General features: G+C 34.4%; 1 protein-coding gene across 1 annotated transcript; it reads right to left on the bottom strand.

The window, feature by feature from the left end:
* Positions 1-13,418: 13,418 nt before the first annotated feature.
* On the bottom strand, positions 13,419-13,787 carry LOC145130513 (putative mitochondrial protein AtMg00820). Its single transcript, XM_079065298.1, has one exon. The coding sequence runs from the start codon at positions 13,785-13,787 to the stop codon at positions 13,419-13,421; it is 369 nt and encodes a 122-aa protein (XP_078921424.1).
* Between the last annotated feature and the right edge of the window lie 9,219 nt (positions 13,788-23,006).

Here is a 23,006-nt window from a genome sequence, read left to right as displayed (position 1 = left end):
TCGTGGTTAACCGGTCCAATTAGTATGGTCGTAAAACTCACAATAGATAACAACGATATATTTACGTAGTAATATACTTTTCATGAACAAATCTCAAAGGATACTAACTATGTGATTACCCAATGTATACTTTAGGGTTAGATAAAGCTGAAGTCCGATAAACAGTGGAATGTGTGCTTTCCGCTTTACTTCTTGTTCCTTGTTTGGTTGTGGGGCTTATGGCAGATTCACTCATTCAACTGTCTATTCGATCTCGGTTATATGCAATTCGTATGTATTAGGTAATCATAGGAGGGTAGTATCGTCGTATCAGGTATCCAGAACAACCAAGTCTTTATTCAGTTTAACATATCAACAAAACTAGACATCATTGTAGTAAGTATAGGGAGTATACTTGTGCTTTTCAAACTTAGAACAACATGGACATCCAGTCGGTTTTTATAGAAGATATAGGATTTTCTATGGTAAACATCATTCTTTTAAGGTAAACAGTTTTCGATTGAACTTTCTGAAAACAATAGCACTTTTACCAAAAACAACATTTCACAATTGAGTTAGTGAAACTAGAAACTTATTTATAAAAGGGTTTAATACTTCTTATTAAACTAGTATAACATAAAGGACCTTAAGTGGTTAATTCTATAATACCTTAGTTTATACATCAGAGTTATATATAATTAATATCCGATAGGCAGTGGAATGTGTGACTTCCGCCTCATTCCCTGTTCCTTGTTTGGTTGTGGGCTTAGGGCAGATTCACACATTTAACTGTCCGTTCGATATTAGATTATATATAACTAGTATAAACTAAGTGATTATAGAAGGAACTATTGTGGTTACCATTTTACTAAAAGGAAATATATGATTTTCTTAAGGAATGTTTTCTTCAAATATGAAAGAACCATTACAGTTAACTCCGTAAGTACCAAATGAATACGCCAGGGTTATATACAATGAAAATCTGACAAACAATGGGATGTGTGACTTCCGCCTCATTTCCTGTTCCTTGTTTGGTTGTGGGCTTAGGGCAGATTCACACAATTTACTGTCTTTTTACTTTAATTTGTATATAACTTGTATCCATTTAGTACTCATAGAAGGAATTGTAGAGTCATTTTTACTTATCATTCCTCACATAAGAAAATATAGGATTTTCTGGAGGAACAGGCGAACTTTTCTAAAGAACTTAGAATATAACTTTTTGTAATAAAAATTCTTATGAACTCACCAGCTTAAATACTTATCTACTCTTTCAAAATAACTTGTATTCTCAGGAAACTAGTAGACAGATACGCGCACTGGGATTCAAAATATGGAGTATAGTAGCTTCATGTCTTGTTTTGTTATTTACTTTTGGAGTCAATCTTTTGTGAATCACATACATTGTAAACACTTTAATATTAATGCAATGGTTGTTTGTTACTTTGATTACTATGATGCACGTGTTGTGATACTAAGCAAGACGTCCTCCGCCCCCGAACGTTTCCGCCGTTCCGGTTTGGGGGTGTGACAGTTTATGTGATATGAACATGGTATGTAGTGTGAAATGATGTGTTTTGGTGCACTGTTGCTGTTTTTATGAAACTGCTGTCAACTATGTTTGTGTGTATGAAACTATGTTGGTTTATGTGATGTGTATTTTGTGTTAATTAAGTTGGTTGTTATTTTGAGCTTTTTGTTGTGTTAATTTGAAGTTGCATGCATGGCAAGGACTTGTCTGGTTAAACTGCATCGCAAGGGAATATATTTGCATATATAGATAATTTTAAATTGTCATTGATTATGTCCTTATATACCACATGTGGTCAGTGGTCCATATGCCCTTACTAGCCCTTACTTTTCCATATAAACCCCTGCACAGAACTCTAAACACAATGCACTTTTAAACGGACCAAGTGAAATCCTTATGGCCAACACTGTGGTACCCACACTTTAATTTTTAAAAGGAGCATATGCATATTATAAAATTTAGCAATGTATATAACAACTAGGATCTTTCATATCATTCATTGAATCTACAAAAAGTCATTACAATTGTTCCCATGTACTGCCATCCCATTACATCTATATTCCATTACATCTACCATCCCATACACACACTGATCAAACAAGCATTCAACCAAAAACTAACTATACATTACAACTAGGATCTAACCATGACCATATACCCATACACCCATACACTTCCCAAAAGAGCAAACAACTTTTAACATCCACCCATACACTTTCCAAAAACTGCTTGGAATTATATACCATCAACCATAAATACCTATTTGATCAGCTGCACTTTTCAAGGCCATTTCAACCACATGGCAATGACTACAATGACCATAACAAAGATCCCACACTTCAGCAGTCTGTTTTGCTTCATCAACTTCGTCAACTGTGTCTCAAACACTTGCTTATCTGCTTCCATAACTTGCTGCAACTTAACCAACTTCTTTTGAACCTTCGAAACTTCACTAAAGTCTTCTTTCCTTTTTCAGCTCAAACCTCATCTTGCAAAGCTGTTCTTTGTAGTAACCCTCCTCCATTTCTTTGTCTTTCCACATAAAAAACTTGCATTTTAGACCTTCAGCTGACTGATTAAAAAGGAAAACCAGAGTTAGGGTTAGGGTTGCAATTAATGAAAATGTGTACATCCCCAGCTCAAAATAACAAATACGGTGTAAGTAAACAAAAGGAATACTCACCAAAGAATTTTTGCAATTCCAAAACCTGCGAGCTACATTATCGTCGGTCCAGGCAATCCTTTCCATGCTTATTGCGTCTTGACAATCGCAAAGTGGACAGGGGTCATCATCATGAAGGTTTTCGACATGCAGGAGGTTGATCGATCGACTGGAGGAGGCAGGCATTGCTCTGGTTATATCGATTGAGTGTAGAGTATCGGGAGGGAGGCACTAACCTAATTTGGGGTAACAATGTATCGTTGATGGTTCAATATAAGGTTCAATTAAGGAAGGTTTCCATGTTAAAGATGACATGGTCAAATGGTTGTCCACATAAGCCAATACACGTCAGCAGCGACCCTTAAACCGGTAACATTTTCTCCCATTCCTTTAATTAGCCAGTATTTACTAACATTAAGGATCAATTGAGCACAAAAAAAACTTGTGACTAAATGTGCAAATTGACCAAACATTGATGTGCTATGGTGTTAAAAACCCTAAATTATACTAGAAAGTTTTGTATCTGGAAAAGGTAAATATATTAATTTTGAGAGTTTTGTAAACCGTCTCCCAACAAAACCTAATTTGCTCAATAGAGGAGTGGGCGTGCCTTCGTTAATGTGCCCAGTGTGTTCAAATTACATAGAAAATTGGAATAGTTGTTTATTGAATGTGAAGAGTCTCACTTCATAAACTCATAAACAACTATTCAATAAACATTTGACTTAGGATCGGATCGGTTTCAAATCGAGGATCCGGTTCTCGTGTGCATATCTAGGGACACTATTGATATTTTTTAAAGACACAATTTCATAATTGGTCATTGTGGTTTGCAAACTATCTCATTTTAAGAATTTTCATGGAGAACGTCACGCCACTGGTCCTTGTGTTTTGCAAAATTTCGAGAATGGTCATTCTGCCGTTAAATCTAACTTTTCAGCTGTTAGATTTTTATGAAAAAGACTATTTTATCCTTGTACCAAATTTGCAATATACTACAAACCTCAACGACTATTTGTGTAATTTTATAAATTTGAAATTTATATATATATATATATATATATATATATATATATATATATATATATATATATAGAGAGAGAGAGAGAGAGTGTGTGTGTGTGTGTGTGTGTGTTTGTGTGTGAGAGAGAGATAATTTCAACAATTTGATAATTTGTTTTTTTTATATTATTTTGACATTTTGTTTTCTATTTTTATGTTATAACTTTAGTTATTTATGGTTTTTTAATGTTCTTATTTATTTTTATTCAAGTAAATATACTTAAACTCGATAAACCATGTCGAAACCGTTTTTTCTTTAAATTTTCTTATTTGTGAAATGAAGCGTTAACGGGGTTTTTTATTTTTATTTTTATTTTTTTATTTTTAAGTTTATGCCGTTACTATTTATGTTTTTTACTTGGATGCTCCATAGGTAATATCGTTAGCAACTTAATGTTTGCATTTATCATTATCATTATTTCACTTTTTTTATAATTTTAGTTAATTATTATTCTTCTATTGTTTTTATTTATTTTAATTCAAATAATGAAAAAATAGAAAACAAAAAACAAAAACTCAAACACCAAAATTGTAATATACTCTAACATATTAATACATTTTACACTTTTCATCTTTTATTGGTTTTTTCGTATTTTTTTTAAAAAAAATTTCGTATTATTTTTTAATTTTTCCCTAATTTTTTTCGTTGTTTCGTTTTATTTTTCACCAATTTGATAACTTTTTTGACCTTTTTAAAAAATGTAAACTGTATGAATATATTAGAGTTTATTACAATTTTGGTGTTTGAGTGTTTTTGGTTTTCTATTTTTTTTATTTTGGTTATTTATGATTTTTGTAACTTTTTCTATTTTGATTCAAATAAATATAAAAGTTATATTTATATTTGTTATTTCGGTCCACTTTTTTTTCTTTATATTTTTTTCTTCTTTAGTGGTTATTTTATATATGTTACGGCAAATTAAAATTAAAAAAAATCAAACAATTTGTCTATTGAGAATTAATGTTTCAGTGTGTGATATTTGTGATTTATACTTATTAAAATAGAAAATTAGCTAATATTTTTAAAATGTAACTTGCAAATTAAATGCTATTTCTATATGAGATATAAATAGTTTAAATTGAAGATAATATTTTTCAATTTAATAGTAGACTAAATGAAAAAATAAGATTAATAATAAGAGTCAGACTCTACAAAAAAAGTTGTTACAATATTTTAAATTGAAGTTTTTTTTTATTTACTTGAATCAGAATAAATGTACAATGGTAAAATAGTTTTTTTCATAAAAATGTAACAGTTGAAAAGTTAGATTTAACGGAAAAGTTAGATTTAACGGCATGATGACCATTCATGAAATTTTGTAAACCATAGGGACCAATGACATGCTATTTTTCATGAAAGTTCTCAAAATGAGATATTTTGCTCACCACAGGGACCAATTATAAAATTGTATTTTTTTAAATTATTATAAAATATACTAAAAATAAGGATTTCGGAAAACTTGACGGTGATAAATATGTGATTTCAGAATTAGGTTAGAAAAATACGTTATTCCGATATTTAAGAAGGATATATACAAAATTTTTATTTTTTAATAAAGTAGCCATAAACTACATTTCTTGGATTCAAAACAAAATTATTGCTATTCGATTGTAATATCTCCCGTAACGTGACTAGTAAAATATACAACTTGTAAATATAAAAATATCAATTAATTTTTACTAATCGTTATATATATATATATATATATATATATATATATATATATATATATATATATATATATTAAGTATTAACTACATTTTAAAACTATCAACTAACTTAACAATTATCACTTGAATTTGTAATTTTTGCTAATGACAAAACGACCTATGAATGGAATCCAGCTCAGCAAAAAGCAACATCAGATCATGGAACCCCTTGTTGATCGTAAAGACACAGACACACTACAATTAAAATTACACTGACACACATAGGATACGTACTCCATAACTCCAACCGGATAGTTTTGTCATTTGTGCCGTTCCAAAGTTGTCTATCCACAGTAGGCTTACTGTGTATACCAGCACACACTTGATCTCAACCGTCCAATCTCTGCCAGCCACAGCAACCACATTATAGGTGGTAAAATTGTAAATACTTCCCCTCATATAGACATATACCACCTTATAAAATAGTATTTTTAATATATTTTACCCTTATATAGAAACAGTCGATAGTTTAACAAAAAGAACAAAACAAACATCTCTTATACTAGTAGGTAGGAGCGATTTTCATAAATAAATCACTTGAAACATATATATTATAAAAAAGTAGATGATGTTCCTTCTTTGATGTATCATATTCATAGCTAAAGATTTTATAAAAAAAGTAACACATGCAAGTGTAAAAAAATAACCAAAAAAATGGAGCTTTCAGAAAAATAACAAAGTATGCATGTTTTTCATTGGATTAAGCCAAAAGCATGGAATCTAGAGGAAACTCGAGACTTAGAACTTCTAGAAAGTTCATGATTATAACATATGGTATGAAATTTGAGCAATGCTAATTTCCTAGTTCTATAATTGAGCTAGAAGAGATGAGTCCTATCCCACATATATTTTTTTATGGGATCGATCATAACCTGATTAACCTCTACCAAATTTAATGACTTCTATGCCTCAAGCATCACAGATGTGATCAAATCAACTTAGCACAATAGATGAATCAAAATCAAGTATATTCCCTTGTGTCCTTGAAGGAAAAAGGAAAAAGTGTTAGTAGGCAAGTCATAAATGTGAAGTTTACATTGATGACAAGTTCCACACTAATAATTACAATTTTGTTCGCTGAAATTTTTATTTTTACTAAATGGTGTTGTATTAGCTTGGATGAGCACCAAGTAATACACAATAGTGGATTTTAAGATTGAAACTTTGAGTATATTGCATCTTTTCAAAATGCGAAGGAAACTATGTGAGTGAAAGAAATTCATTAGCGGCATCATTGTTGAAATTCAATCTTTGATGGTCCTATGAAAGTTCTTGTGACTATAAGGGTGAGCTTACCTGAAGCATAGATACCAAGTCACACAAGCTCACATGTCATATACTAAAGAAGTATCATTACATTGTTGTTCAAATGTGAAGACATCATTATTAATAAGATCATATCGGAAGATAATATTGCCGATCCATTCACTAAGCCAATGTCACCAACCAAGTCTGTTAGTCATAAAAGTTCTTGAGACATTTTATCTACAAATGAATTGGCTTAACCACTTGTGTTTGTTTGATTTATTTCAAAAACATATAACATTATGAATTGTAACCGTTTTGATGTTTATTTCATATATACTTAAATAAGCGCATGTGTTGCTATAGAAGTCGTGTTATTCATTATCGTGTTTCACTTTTGCATGTTTTGAAACCACTTCTAGAATGATAATTTTTGTTAATTATATTCAAAACTCCATAGTCGGTTGTACTCTCGGGCATGAGTATTGGAATTTAAGACTGTCATGAGTGTTAGTTGATTGGACCATACAAGATTGGACATTGCTATAACACTACACGTGTACTTGAAATGTATATTTTAAGTATTGGAACAACTCACACTTAGAGATTACTTCATGGATCTAGTCACGAGTAATTCTAAGAAGATAATTGAAGGTTTATGATGATCATATACACTTCAAGTATTAATAAGAAACGTAAAACTAACCTAAGCAAAATAATCAACAGAAAGTAAATAACACATAAGTTCTCCAAATTGTTCATTTCACAAAGAAAAGAGGTTTTTTCTTCACAAAGAAGACGGTTACAAAGATGATTGACACAAAGCCGTGTTCTATAACATTAGGGTTTTCCCTAATGTTGTATATATATTAATCTATACATGTATATCCCATGATTGACATGATCTAATCTATACTAAGAACCGATCTTATCACAAAGATACTGAATCTGTGATCTATTATATATTTATCTATATCATTACCTAATATACAAAGAATACATAGAATATCTATACTAAGTGATGACGCTGGTAAACTTGATACGATGGCGTTGTCGATGTGCAGAAGTTGACACTGATAGATCAACGTGTCATGTGTTTGACTCATCAGATCATAAGGTGTGACCTTACAATCTCCCCCTATCTGACGATGTCAAAACTCATCATCTTCTTATATATAAGTGGAATGCAGAATGCTTTTGGGTTGTGTCCCCCCCTGAGAATATGACTCATCAAACATTTATGAATTGCAGCAGGTGACGGACGAACGAACAAATAGATAATAAGTTGGAGCTGAGCTGAGAACGTTGACATCATCTTGACTCGACTCGACTCCCCCTTAGAATGTGCTTTTCTCTCCCCCTTTTTGACATCAGCAGCTAACTTCGAGCAGAATAGAGTTCCATCTTGTAGTCTAGTAAGATTGTAATGTCTCCTGATAGCGTGAGCTTAAACTACCATTCACTAACATAGTATTTCGAGATCTCATCAGCGTGTGGTGTCATACGCTGAATCATAAATCCCTTTTATTAGAAGAAAAATGGCAAGAATGGATAGGTGCGTGTAATATATCACATAAAATGATATATCCATCGACAAAAACTTTCAAACTTTTATCATCGTGTGGTTTTACATAGTGAATCATCAAGTTCTGTATAGAAGATAAATGGGAGAATGGATTGTTTCAGTCACGCTGAGGTGAAATCAACGTGAATCATTAACAATTTAACTCATCAACAAGAAGTGGTTTAAACTTCTATATCATAGAGTAAGTTGAAATCTGGAATCAAAGATTCACCGTTAATTTATAATGGTATTATGTCTACCTCAAACTAAGAGGTCAGGGACATGAATAACCCTATGTCATTTAAGGACCTGACAAGTATCTCTTATGCTGATGACTATACAATCAGGGTAAGCCATTGGGTTATGCTCAATGTTTCAGCAGAACATGAGACTTGATGCATACGACAAGCATGCTTCGAGGGACATGGTTTGGTAATGATGATTAAATTAAAAAGAAACACCCTATCCTTTTTATCAATTTTTTTATTTGGACCAGACGATCTCATTTTGAGAATTTAAATAGTGCTAAACAATCAGCATGAGAGTGTAACACCCAGTTTTGAAAGTGTTTCGCTGCTCGGGGCTGCGACCCAATTATCATTTCCATAGGGTTTAGGACCTTGGGAAAGGAAGGATTTGGCCTAGTTCGGAGGTGGGGGTCATGGCATGAGCGACCCAAGTATTCGTTTGTGTCTTCGGAAGCCAAGGGTATGATTGTAAACGAATGTCTCGGTCTTTTATGAGTTTTGGGTTTTATTCGGAAGGTTTTAAGGCTTGGGTGTGTTGTTACGAGCGTAGGGCTTCTTACCACCTTTTCGTGGATATAAGGTTCGTCGAAAACGGACCTCGGGGGAGGAAGATATGACACTTTGAAGTTATTGACAATTTTGGTCCCTAATGGAGATTTGTGGCAAGGCAGTCCCATGCATGCAAGGAATGCATGGGCGTGTTTGGCTGGGTACGTCCAGCGTAGATGGCTGTATGATCGCGGGTGGTTTGTGAGTACGCCGGGCGTACTAAGAGGTACGCGGGGCGTACTCTATTCAGACCAAAACCCTAATTTTAGGGTTTGACACTATATAAGGAACATTATGTCTCAAAAGCCAGCCTCCCTTTCACCCTAAAGCAGCTACTACGAAACCCTAATCCCTTGTTGGTGTGTTTTGAGCTTAGGAGATCATTTTGGAGTGCATCTTGGTGTTTTAAAGGAAGGTGGCCATTGTTGAAGCATCATCAAAGGAGCAAAGGCTTATAGATCCAAAACCTTATCAACATTTGGCATTCATATAAGGTATAAAGCTTTGAACTTGGTATTTATTTGCTTAGATCTCTTGAAGTATGGTTTTTTGGACCTTTTTTATCCCAAGGATGAAGCTTTATGGTTCAAATCTATTTCGTAGGCTTAGGGTTGCCACCCTTGGTGCTATTTGAGTCCCTAAGTCAGAAAGTTGCCATCTTGAAGGTATTAATGGGTTCATGCAAGAGTTAAGACCATTTTCATGGAAGTAGAATGCCATTTTTGGAGTTTGGTCTTATGTGGGGCATGCAAAGTCACCAAGTCAGTGACTTTATGGGTCATGGCGTTTAGTCGAGCTCATATCTGTAGTGTGGAACAGTTGTTGGGAGCATTAAGTGCTTAATGGTATAAGTGGCTTAACATAGCAGCACTTTGGGCGTACAAGTATGTACGCGCAGCGTACAAGCCAAAGAGCCTGTACGCACAGCGTACAGCCGAGTACCCCCTGCGTACTTAGTCAATGGACTAGTTTTGTTTTGGGCCTCGGTTTGGGCCATTCATTAGACTCCTTAGCTTTGGGCCTTAGTGGGCCATCAGAAATCAGATATTTTGGGCTAAGAATATGTTTGGGCTTTAGGGTAAGGCCCATTAGAGGCGTTAGGCCCAATTTAGAAAATTAGGCCACTAGTGGGCTTGGGAAGGCTAACTAGTAATTGGGCATTTGTGTGTGGATTTGGGCCTTAGTTATGAATCTTGATGGGCTAGGGGTAAAATTGTCATTTTAGCCCCAAGTATGGATTATGGATCATGGTTTGGACCCAATTGCTAATTAGGTAATATTTTGGCATTGATAGCTCGAGGAATTTTCAGGGCAGTAGCTAAGGATTTCGTGTAGTGAGATTCAGCATTTGAGGTGAGTTTCCTCCTGTTTGAACGGGTCGAAGGCACCAATGTCGGCCCGTATTTATGTTATATGTTTCCGGGTTACGATCCGATGTCGGGCGGTGCCCGAGGAATGTTGGTATGCTTTATGTCTTCGTGATTCTTGCATGTGTCTATATTTGTATGTTTCCGGATTACGGTCCAATGTTGGGCGATGCCCGAGGAATGTCTGTATGCATTCCGAATTATGGTCCGATGTCGGACAGGGCCCGAGGAATGTTTATATGTATGATTCCGGACTACGGTTCGATGCCGAGTGGTACCCGATGAATGTATGCATGTTTATTTATACTTATTGTCTTTGTGATACTTATATGTGCCTGGTAGGGATGTGAGTATGGGCGTGGTCCCATATCTCATCACTAGTTGAGTGTGGACGGGGTTCCATATCTCATCATTAGCAGAGTAGGGGCGGGGCCCATGATAGGCGAGGCCTTAGGATTGGAACATATAGTATTGTGTATGATTCTTTATGTGCTAGCATGATTATATGTTATTGTTTGTATGTGTATAGCGGGCGAGGCCCAGTGATAGGCGGGGCCTGGGAGAAACAGATCTGTATAACGAGCGGGGCTTGATGTCAGGCGGGGCCTGATGCCGGACACTGTCCGATGCCGGGCGAGGCCCGATGAAGGGGAGGGGCCCAGTATATGTGAATATGTGTATGGTATGTGGTAGTATGGGGAACTCACTAAGCTTCGTGCTTACGATTTTCAGTTTTGGTTTCAGGTACTTCTAGTTGCAAAGAGAAGAGCTCGTGATGACTGCATTGCACACACCATGATGTTTAGCATGAGATTTTTACTCTGATGTTTTGATTTGGAAACTCTAATAATAATGTTTTGAAATACTTTGACTCATATTTTGATGGAATGGTTTGATAACTATGGTTTTATTTAATGGTTTAAAATGAAATTTTTGGTCATGAATTTTTTGGATGTTACAGAGAAGGTGACTCAATGTTCTCAGCAGATGGTCTCGCTGATGAGAAACTTAGAGATATTTTGTCACATACAACAAGATGCTTCTAGGGACGATGATGTGTCAAAAGTTACATACTAGGCTCAAAATTGTCACCGTCATATTCCTTTTTTTTATAAAAAATGGTACAAGATAAGAATAAAAGAATTAGTCAAACAAGAAAATAGTTGAGATAGGGAAATATCGGCAGCTTTTTTAGAATGGTGATAAAGGCTCGTTCCATCAAATCTTTGGAATTGAATGGTCATTAATACACTTCCATTTTTTTGAGATATCTACCCTTGAAATTTCAGCTATAAAAGAGAACAAACAAGATCAACCATATCACACAATAACACAATTCACAATATATCACAAGTGATGAAGCCTTTTATTATTGACACGCCACAAATGGATTCCAAGCTTCATCAGGAGCAAGAGAGAAGTAGAGATTAGTCTTTGTAACCAACGAGTTAACTGAATTAAATCCATAAAACCATTGTATCCTCAAGATCAACACGAGAGAATTTGAGGTTTTATCGGATTATGATTTAGTAGATGAAAACAAGACTTACTGCATCGATGGTTGCTCTTTGCATCCATAACAATGAGTGAAGGAGAAAGAGGGTATCCTCAAGAGGAAAAGGACACGATGCCACTCTTTTTCTCAATACCAAGAGCATTTAGATCCTTCAAGACAACTCCAATTCTTACAAATTCTGAAGCAATAAGATGCAAATAAATCCTAGATAGGCTTGAAAGAAGTTACATGTAAATACTAAATGTAAGATTTTGCATTCATAATAAAAGAAGAATTTGTTTGTTTTTGAGTTCTTCATAAGACTGAAAACAGTTAATTAATGATTAAACCATAGAAAACATGACAAGATCTACAATTAATTTGTTCAAAGTCTTTTCATCCAATGCCTTGGTGAAGATGTCAGCCAGCTGATCAGTCGATGGAATATATAACAATTCTAATTTTCTGTTGTGAACTATGTCCTTGATGAAATGATGACGAATGTCAATGTGCTTGGTCTTGGAATGTTGTACTGGATTTTATATCATTTGAATAGCACTGGTGTTGTCACAGCAGATGGGTGTCTTAGAGAAATTTAAACCATAATCCAAGAGCTGATTATGTATCCATAGAATTTGAGCACAACATCTTCCAGAAGCAACATATTTAGCCTTAACGTTAGAACAAACCATTGATGTCTTCTTTTTGTTGGACCAGCTTACCAATCTATTTCCAAGCATTTGAGCTCCTCCTGACATGCTTTTATAGTCAATACGACACCCTCCATGATCGGAATTAGTGTATCCCACCAGCTTGAACTTAGAGTCACGAGGATACCATAACCCAAGATTGGGTGTATGTTTTAAGTACTAGAAAATCATTTTGACAACATGAAGATGAAATTCCTTAGGACTGGCTTGATAGCGATCACACAATATGGTGGCAAACATAATATCAGGGTGACTGGTTGTAAGATAGAGTAGAGAGCCTATTATTCCTCGAAACAGAGTTGCATTCACATCAGTGTCATTGGGATCAATACCAATAGACGCTGATGAATACATTAGAGTTTTTGACAGTTTGCAATAAGAAAACCATACTTCTTTAGCATATCTGCAATGTATTTAGCTTGAAAAAAAAATACAATCAGTTAGTTTTTTGACGTGCAAGCCTAAAATGAAAGTTAGTTCACCCATCATGCTTATCTCGAATTTCTTGGCCATGACCTTTGCAAATTCTCTACTTAACTTTTCATCGGTGGACCCGAAAATGATATCGTCCACATACACTCGAGTGAGAATGATATGAGATCTTGATTGCTTTATGAATAGAGTGTTATCAATCTTTCCTCGTTTGTATCCACTTGAGAGAAAGATAAATTGCCAACATGTCATACCATGCCCTAGGAGCCTGCTTTAAGCTATAAACAACTTTATCAAGAAGATACACATGAACTGGAAACTCTTTATTTTTAAACCCTAGAGGTTGTTTTAGAAAAACTTATTCTTAAAGATCTCCATGTAAAAAGGAAGTCTTGACATCCATTTGGTAAATTTTGAAGTTTTTGAAGGAGGAAAAGGCGAGAAACAGAAGAATTACTTCAAGACTTGCAACTGGAGCAAATGTCTCATCATAGTCCAATCCTTCAAGCTGATAAAGCCCTTGAGCTACATGCCTAGCTTTGTTCCTGATGACGATTCCATATTCATCCATTTTATTTCTGAAAACCCAACAAGTGCCAATGATAGTCTTTCCTTGAGGTTTGGGAACAAGAGTCCACCCACGATGATGTTCGAATTCATTTAGTTCATCTTGCATAACCTTAATCCAACCAGCTTCTTTCAAGGCATCATCAGTATTCTTTGGTTCGATCATTGAGACGAAATTTACAAACATGCAAAAATTATTGCTAACTCTGATGCAGTGAGAATTCCAAAATTTACATCTCTAATGATTTGAGATTCAGGATGATCTCGAAGGATTCTAGGATTAGTGCTTTCATTTGTATCGCTATAGGCAGAGACTTCCTGATTTGATGAATCAACTTCTTCATAGATAGTAGGCTGATATTTAGAGATAGGTTGAGAACTGATTAATTGATCAACATTGGGAACAATGGGACCAGCGCCATTTGACAAGGGCTCAAGAACGGGGTCTAAAGGACTGTAAATAAGTTCATTTAAAATTGACGAGGGGTGATCAACTCAATCATGAATGAATGAGTCCTCATCAAAGGTGACATGAATTGTTTCTTTAATAATTTGCCTTGAAATATTAAATACTCTGAAAGCCTTGGATACGCTGGAGTATCCTAGAAACACTCCTTCATCAACTTTAGCCTCAAACTTCGAACGCTGATCTCTTTGATTCAAGATGTAACAAACACATCCAAACACATGAAAATAAGAAATGTCTAGTTTTCTTCCTTTCAGTAGCTCATAGGTAGTTTTCCCATGACGTTTGACAATAATAGACCAATTTTGGGTATAACACGTTGTATTGACGGCTTCAGCCCAAAATAAAAATGAAAGACCTGCTTCAAAAACCATAGTTCTTCCAACTTCAATGAGAGTTGTAACGACCCAAAAGTCAAGGGTAAAAATTTCATTTTTAGTATAGCTAAAACATTGATACCATTTATCCCAACATTTCAAATCATCATTAAGTAAAACATTATCAGAGTTCATCCCAAAATCATTCGTTGCGGAATTCATAGGTGTGTGTACTGCGATCAATCTGAGCCCTTCCTTTCCAAACGATGATACCTGAAACCATAGACAAACCTGTAAGCACGAAGCTTAGTGAGTTTCCCAGAGCATACCACACACACAATTCACATAACACGCTAGCTATGAAAGCTACCTCTACCACATGACACATATCAAGTAGCTAAAATGCTGCCTCTACCACATATTGCATATCAATTAGCTATAAAATCTACCTCTACCACATAAGACATATCAATGAGCTATAAAGCTACCTTTACCACATAATGCATATCAATTAGCTGTAAAGCTATCTCTACCATTAGCCACAAAGGCTACCTCTGCCCTTATCCATAAAGGCTATCTATACCATTAGCCATAAAGGCTATCTCTACCATTAGCCCTGAAGGCTATCTCTACCATTAGCCACAAAGGCTATCTCTACCACATATCAATGCGTAACAATGCCACACACCTCTACACAACAAGTATACCAACTATCGTAAAATAGGTCGGCCTTGGCGCCGTAGACCCATGGGTATGGTGAGAAGACTCACCCCACGAATGCTAAACTGGTAAGCTGAAGTCGGTTACGTCCCACGCTACTTCTTCTTAGCTTCCTATAATCATCAAGTGATTTACTTAACACAACCCCATAATACCCTCATAATCTACCCTGTTCAAGGTCCATAGCCAAGGTCAACAGTCCATGTTAACCTCAACTCGCCGAGTATAACCAGCCACTCGCCGAATTCCTTGCCTAACTCGCCGACTCGCCGAATCACCAGAGTGACTCGTCGAGTCCCCTCCAAACATTCGACCGCAAACCCTGGCCGGAAAACCCATGGCCGTAAACCCTTAGCCGTAAACCTGACTCGTCGAGTTCACAAGGTGACTCGACGAGTTCCTTTAGCCCACTTTGTTTTCGGTCCTTTACTGTGGAATCTGGAGTCTCAAACTTCAGATCCAACCTTCTCTATCACAAATGCCACGTAAAGTTGCAAACTTTACGTGCATGCAAGGCCTCATAATTCTAGGAGGTCAATATAATGCTCTCAATAAGGTTTGTGTGCATGGGAAGGGTCAAGCTACATAAAAGGGAGAAACTTTATGACTTTGGGGACCTAAAAAGGTTCAGATCTGAAACTATATCCCAATGATACGTCCAGATCTAAAATTGGACTCCATTTGTCCCAAAAATGGACATGAACTAGAAAGGGGAGAGATCTAAGAATCTACAGATCAAGGTAATGACTTTTTACCTTAAAATGATGCCCAATGCAGTGTAGATGCCGGATCTACTACTTCCCCTCTTGTTCCTTCTTCTATATCTCTTCTTCAACACTCCAAGCTTGCTAAACCAAGCTTTTACTCTCACTCAAGGGGGTTCACAGCCACAAACGTCCTTCTCTGGGATAATAAGGTGCTATGGGAGGCCCCAAGAGCAGATAATCATCCTTATATAGGGTGCAAACCCTAAGAACTAGGGTTTCCTCTTACAGCTCTTACTCGCCGAGTCGGGACTTCCGACTCGCCGAGTAGGTCCCGATCCCGTGTCCGCAATTAAATGACCCCACTCGACGAGTTGGACACCAAACTCACCGATTCCATGCATCCCAAACCCTAAAAAATTGCATCCATTAAACCATTCCCGGAACGGGTGTTACAAGAGTTTTGTTTCTTCTTTCTGCAATACCGTTTTGTTGGGGAGTTCTAACTGCCGAAAAGTTCTGAGAGATTCCTGAGACTGAGCAAAAATCTTTTAGAAAAGAGTTTATGAATTCAGTTCCATGATCACTACATAATTGCTTTACTTTGTGATCATAGAGGACTTCCCATTGCTTAATGAGAGCAATGATTTCATCAGTGGCATGACTCTTCTTTCTTAAAAATACTACCCACGTAAACCTTGAAAATTCATCTACAATGACAAGAGTATATTTCTTCCCAACTCTTGACTTGATCGGAACTAGTCTAAAGAGGTCCATATGAAGGAGATGAAGAGTTTTGATGATTGAAGAACAGGACTTTGGCTTGAACGAAGACTTGGTTTTCTTCCCTTTTTCACACGCTGAGCACAGTTTGTCCTTGACAAATTGCATCTTAGGAATTCCTCTCACAAGCTGATTCCCTGCAATCCTTGAGATGTTCATGAAGTTCAGATGCGATAACCTTTTGTGCCACAGCCAATTTAGATTAAATTGAGCACGAAAGAAGAAGGAACGATGAAGAGAGTTGTCAGCGGAAATCATATCCAGAACATAGATGTCATTTTGTTGATTTGCAGTAAGAACGGTGATGTTCTTTTGATCAACAACTTTTCCTTCTTTCTTGTTAAAGAGAACTTCATAGCCAACATCACACAGTTGACTGATAGAAATGAAATTATGCTGAAGACCTTTCACATAAGAGACATTCTTGAAAACAACGGAATTGCACTTGATGGATCCATATACCTCTATAGCTCCCTTAACATTATCTCTATATGTGATTGACATACCATCATTCTTTATGAAATCTTCCATGAGGGACTTGAATACCGTCATATGTCATGAGAAGTCGCTGTCTAAATACCAAATATGCTCTTTACCCTGAAACTAAGATGTACAGTAAGTCTGAAAAATATAGACTAAACATACACTGAATATACACTGACCCACTTGCAAAGGATCACTAAGAAAATATGTTATAACACTCATTAGGGAGACAGTTCAATGAGTTTCCTTTTTTGATCCACTTATCATTTCGAGTCCTAATATTATCATCATGAATGGTGTTCTTTTCAAAAGTGCATTCGCTGACTTTGTGAGAGGTATCACCACATCGATAAGAAACTTTAATTCTAGGATTCTTTCCTTTAACATTTGATTTTGATTTCTTTTCAACTGATGAATCCAAAGAACTTTGATTATTTGATTTAAGAGTTTTTGATTTAGCTCTAGAACAAAGAATGTTATCAATGGTATGCTCATATACTACCTTGTCATGAGACTCATGATCCTTTGAAGAGTTATCAGGAGTAGAAGGCTTTGATTGCTAGATGAGCACTGAGGAAACATGCTAATAATTTTGTTTATAGAATGAACTTCACCATTACATATAGGAAACTTTAGCAAAGTTTTAGTAGATGGAAGAACATACTCACGAGGAGAAGGTTGGAGAGAAGGATCAAGAGCAGATAATTTGGTGACACATTTAGTAATGCCATTAGAATCAGTAGAGCAGTGAGTATTAATTAAGGTTTGATTTATAAAGTAATAACTCACAAATCTACTTTTAAAGTATTCTTTTAAGCAGTTAGCTTTATAAAAGGTTTGTTTAGTTTTGACTTTGGTTAAAGAAATAACACCTTTTATAACACCTCCAAGAATTTTATTACATTGATCCGGAATCTGAGCATTAATGATTCTTGTGAAATTAAAGTGAGAGGATGCCCAGAAATTCAAAATAAGTTGAGTGCGATTAGCATGATCAACAGATTTTTATTTTTCAATGTGAAGAAAATTATTAGTAAGCGAGATACAAGTGTTTTCCTTTTTTAAAACAGAAAGAGATTTTTCTAGAGAAAGGAGTTTTTCTTTGAGAATCTTTAGCTCAAGACTAAGAGAAGATTTTTCTTTATTTGAGATCAATAACTTGAAACGTAAGAGATCGATCGTGTCATTCTTTTCAATATTATCAATAGAGAAAAGATTAACATGATTTTTTACCTGATGCACTGATGCATCGTCCCATTCTGACTTGAGGTCATCAGCAGTGTGAGAAGAATCAGCGTTAAGGATCCCAACGCTGTTATGTGAAGTGTCAGGATGAGATTCAACAACCCGAGCCATGAGACACTTAGCTTCATCGTCTGAAGAGTTTTCCTTTTCAAAAGTATATGGTAGAGTGGTCATCATCTCTTGAGCAGCTGAGCAGTTTTGGACCAAACGATAGACAGAAAAAGGAAGTGAGTTTCCAATAGCAATTCAAGCCTTTACATCGAGATTCAACATCCTTTTCTCTTCCTTGTTATAACAGGGAACAAATTTCCCTCTCAGCTTACTGTCAGACGCACCATTATTGGATGACTGATGCATAACAACTATAAGACCTTTGTTGACGACGTCGAGCGTATCGAGATCCATGAACTCTAGAACATTCATGGCCTTTGATTTCTAATAAGAGAAATTGTATTTGTCAAACAGAGGGATCTTGTTACAGACAAATGAATTAGGAACAAAAGAGGTCGACATAACTACTTGAGTGTATCACAAACTTGATCTAATACCAATTGAAGATTTGTAATGATCAGATACACTTCAAGTATTAATAAGAAACGTAAAACTAACCTAAGCAAAATAATCAACAGAAAGTAAATAACACAGAAGTTCTCCAAATTGTTCTTTTCACAAAGAAAAGAGGTTTTTTCTTCACAAAGAAGACGGTCACAAAGACGATTGACACAAATCCATGTTCTAAAACATTAGGGTTTTCCCTAATGCTGTATATATACTAATATATACATGTATATCCCATGATTGACGGGATCGTATCTAATCTATACTAAGAACCGATCTTATCAAAAAGATACCAGATCTGTGATCTGTTCTATATTTATCTATATCATTAACTAATATACAAAGAATACACATAATATCTATACTAAGTACTGACGCTGGTAAACTTGATACGCTAGCGTTGTCGATGTGCAGAAGTTGACTCTGATAGATCAGTGTGTCATGTGTTTGACTCATAAAATCATAAGGTGTGACGTTAAAATAATATCTTCTATCCTTCAAACTGAGATGCATATGGGGTTTTGTTTGTGAAATTTGTTGTGCATTGGTGCACTCTAAAGCTATCTGTAACTGGTAGTCATAAATGGTATGTCCATGTAAGATTAGACTAGTTGACAACAACTATGTAGTCTAAGTTCATTTGTTCCTTCTGCCTTAATAGGAGAAGCGATATCCTTGGGCTCCCTGATGATTTGGTACTGACATATGATGTGCCTGACCAAGTCCTGACTAAATTGATTTGTTTGATTTAGAAGTCAAATGTGATTTTCAGAAATCTTTATTAGGAAACAAAATTTTGAACACTAGGATTGAACATTATCCATGTCTCATGTTCATACGGATGTCTATTACAAAGGAATAAACAATCACCTATCTAAGGGCTAAACTTGATTAATCAAGTGTTTGGCAGATGCATTTGATGACTAACTCTCTGTTAGATTTTGAGAAGTATTCAGACCTTAAAAAGTTAATGACTTGTCTTAGTGAGAGAATGTTGGAAATAGTGTCCAAGGTCATTCACTATTTTGACAATATTTTTAAATAATAACAGGGTCCTTTGGGATTGGCCTCATGACATAAATGGTTGGCCTCATGACGCAAATATCATTAAGGAAATGGAGAAAATAAGTTGTTAATTTATTAATGAATTAATAAATTAATTAGAAATTATTTTGGTAATTAATTAAATAGTTTTAGTTAATTAAATTGGTTGAATGGTAATTAAATCCTTGAGATTAATTAGAATATTATAGAACCCTCAAGAAAGATGAAAGTGGATATTTTATCCTAAAGGATTAGGATAAGGCAGGTTTTTGAATGAGGATAATTATTGTCCTTTGGATTCTGACCAACTTAAGAATTTATCTGCTACATATAAATAGGGATGCATGTGTAATTAGGTAATCATTTAATTGTTCTGCTACCTTTAGATAGTGTACTTGATGCAATAAATCCCCAACAATATGATTATAATTTTAATATGTGATTCATACTAGTTGTGAGTCTCATGTATTACATGGGTTAATTTAAAAAAAAGTTAAATATAAAGGTCAAAATATTTAAGAACTTTGAATTTATAAGAAAATAAAAAAATAATGAATTATTATAATTGAAATATTTTTTATATTTTAAATTTAAATAAATAAACAAAAGAAACTAATGAGATTTAATTTGAAAATTTTGAAATTAAAATGTAAGTTTATTAATGAAATTGATATCCATTTATTACTACATTTATTGCAATTATTACATTAAAATATTATGTGGAATTTAATAAAATATAAAAACTCATAAAATGACATGTGGAGAAAAAATTAATCAAATTAACCACAAAATGACATTTGGCAAATTGAATGAGAGAGTGACATGTGGCAAAAAACTTTCATTTATTAGAGTAGATGTGAATAATATATAACCTTGCATATTTAATCTACACTATTAATAAACATATATTGGTTTGTGTATGAATGTATAATCATATATGGACATCACATGATATATCATTTTTATATGGTATATTACACACACATACACCAACCCTCCCCCCCCCCCCTTTATATATATATATATATATATATATATATATATGGGTTGGTGTATGTGTGTGTATGTATGGTATATTAATGCATGAAGGTATGTTATTTTATATGATATAATTATATATGAATGAATATTTATATTTTAAATATTACAAAATATATTTTATTTATATTATACATTGACATGTGAACATAATTTTATATGTTATATGTTATGTTCACATATCCATATTACATGATATATTTATAAGTGAAGATAATCTATATAATATTCATATGTAAGTAAAATATAACATTGTTTGTCTACTTTGTGCTCTTAGTAACTATATATTATGAAGGTATATTTATATTTATAAGTGAATATTACATGGTATATTTTGATTATTTTACCAATTCATGTGATTAATGAAAACTAAAATACAACATTATATAAATAATAAGTTTTTAAAGATAATGAAAAATAAAAGATTAAGATTTAGATGGAAAAAAAATGTTTTTTAAAAGATTATTTTAAATTATTCTAGTGACGAGTGTTTTAATCAACTAGCTTAAGGACATCTTCCAAGAGTGGGCTAGACAGGAATGATATGAGGCTGTAAAAGCTCTAGTAGGATTCAAGTTGTCAGAGGAGGTAGCATCACTTTTGAATTCTTGAAAATAAATGCGTACATTTACCAGTTGTGGAGGTTAGGATTTCCTATTAGTTGGGAGTTAGATCAAATAATTTATTCTCAACTTGATAAGTAATTTATATGATCAGGTTTTTAATAACTACAAACATGAACAACATGGATCTTGGGATTACATGCCATGCTGAAAATGGAAGAGTCAAACATGACCAAATCCAAATCCTTTAGCAAAACCACTATAAAAAGAGGTGCTAAGAGGAAGAGGGATAACCTTATTAAGGGCAAGGGTAATCCTAAGATACCTCAAAATAGGAATCACAAGGAGGTAATTATATGTCTAGTACAAGAAAACATGACATATCAGGAGTAATTGTCTAAAGAGACGAAGAAGCTAAAAGGCAATGGGTCTGACAGTTCAGGTATATTTATAACTCCATATTACTTATACTTCTAACATCTAAGTATTGGACACAACATGCGTTACTCAGATTTATATTATTATACATGTACTAAAGGGAAAAAATAAGTTGATAGTTTGAGATCTAGACCTGATCATGGGAAACAAGCTCACAATTATTGTCGATGAGATTGGGAACTATAAACTTGTTCTTTCAAGCGTTTTATTTATGGTTTTATCGAGTAGTTGATATTTTCTTAATATGAAAATAAATATTATTTCATTTCATGCTTCATATGGAGTTGGCTTTGACTTTGGATTTAATAATGAGTTGAAATTAGTTTATAAAAATGATGTTCTTTATCTTAAAGTAAAACCTTATCATGGAATCTATGAAATTATTATACTTGTATAATCATAAGAAAAAACAATTGTTCAATCTTTAATGTTGATTTAACTACATCTAAAGAAGGTTTGGATAATTCATATATGCGGCATTATTATCTTGGTCATATAAACAAGAAATACATCGCCAAACTCTAATAAGAAATGATTATGGAATCATTTGTCGAAAAGTATTATAATGAATGTGAGTATTGCTTATTAAGACATATGATAAAAACACCATTCACATGAAACTATATGTGGGGCAAGGATCTGTTGGATCTCGTATACACTAATGAATGTGTACCGTTTCTATTGTCTACAAGAGATGCACAAAGACACTTTGTTACCTTTACCGATGATTTAAATAGGTGTGGTTAAGTTTTTCTGATTAAACATAAGTGTGGAACCTATGCGGTATTTAAGACATTACAAAATAAGTAGAGAATCAACTAAATAAAAGATTAAGATTCGCATATACGATAGGGTGGTGAGTGTCTTGGTTTAGAGTTTAGCAACCATCTATGGAATTGTGGAATTATCTCACAGTTGACTCCACTCAGGATACTATAACACAACAATGTAGCTAAGAGGTGAAACCAAACATTACTAGATATCTTTTGGTCCATGATGAGTTATGTTATGCTTCCAATCAATTTA

The sequence above is a fragment of the Lactuca virosa genome, chromosome 8 (assembly GCF_052849685.1).
Source record: "Lactuca virosa cultivar CGN04683 chromosome 8, Lactuca_virosa_CGN04683_v6, whole genome shotgun sequence".
In the NCBI taxonomy this organism is placed as follows: domain Eukaryota; kingdom Viridiplantae; phylum Streptophyta; class Magnoliopsida; order Asterales; family Asteraceae; genus Lactuca; species Lactuca virosa.
Note: the sequence above shows the minus strand (reverse complement) of the source record. Positions and strands in the feature narration are given on the sequence as shown.

Coding starts and splice junctions, on each gene's coding strand:
- LOC145130513 (XM_079065298.1), bottom strand. CDS start 13,787: ATGATCGAACCAAAGAATACTGATGATGCCTTGAAAGAAGCTGGTTGG.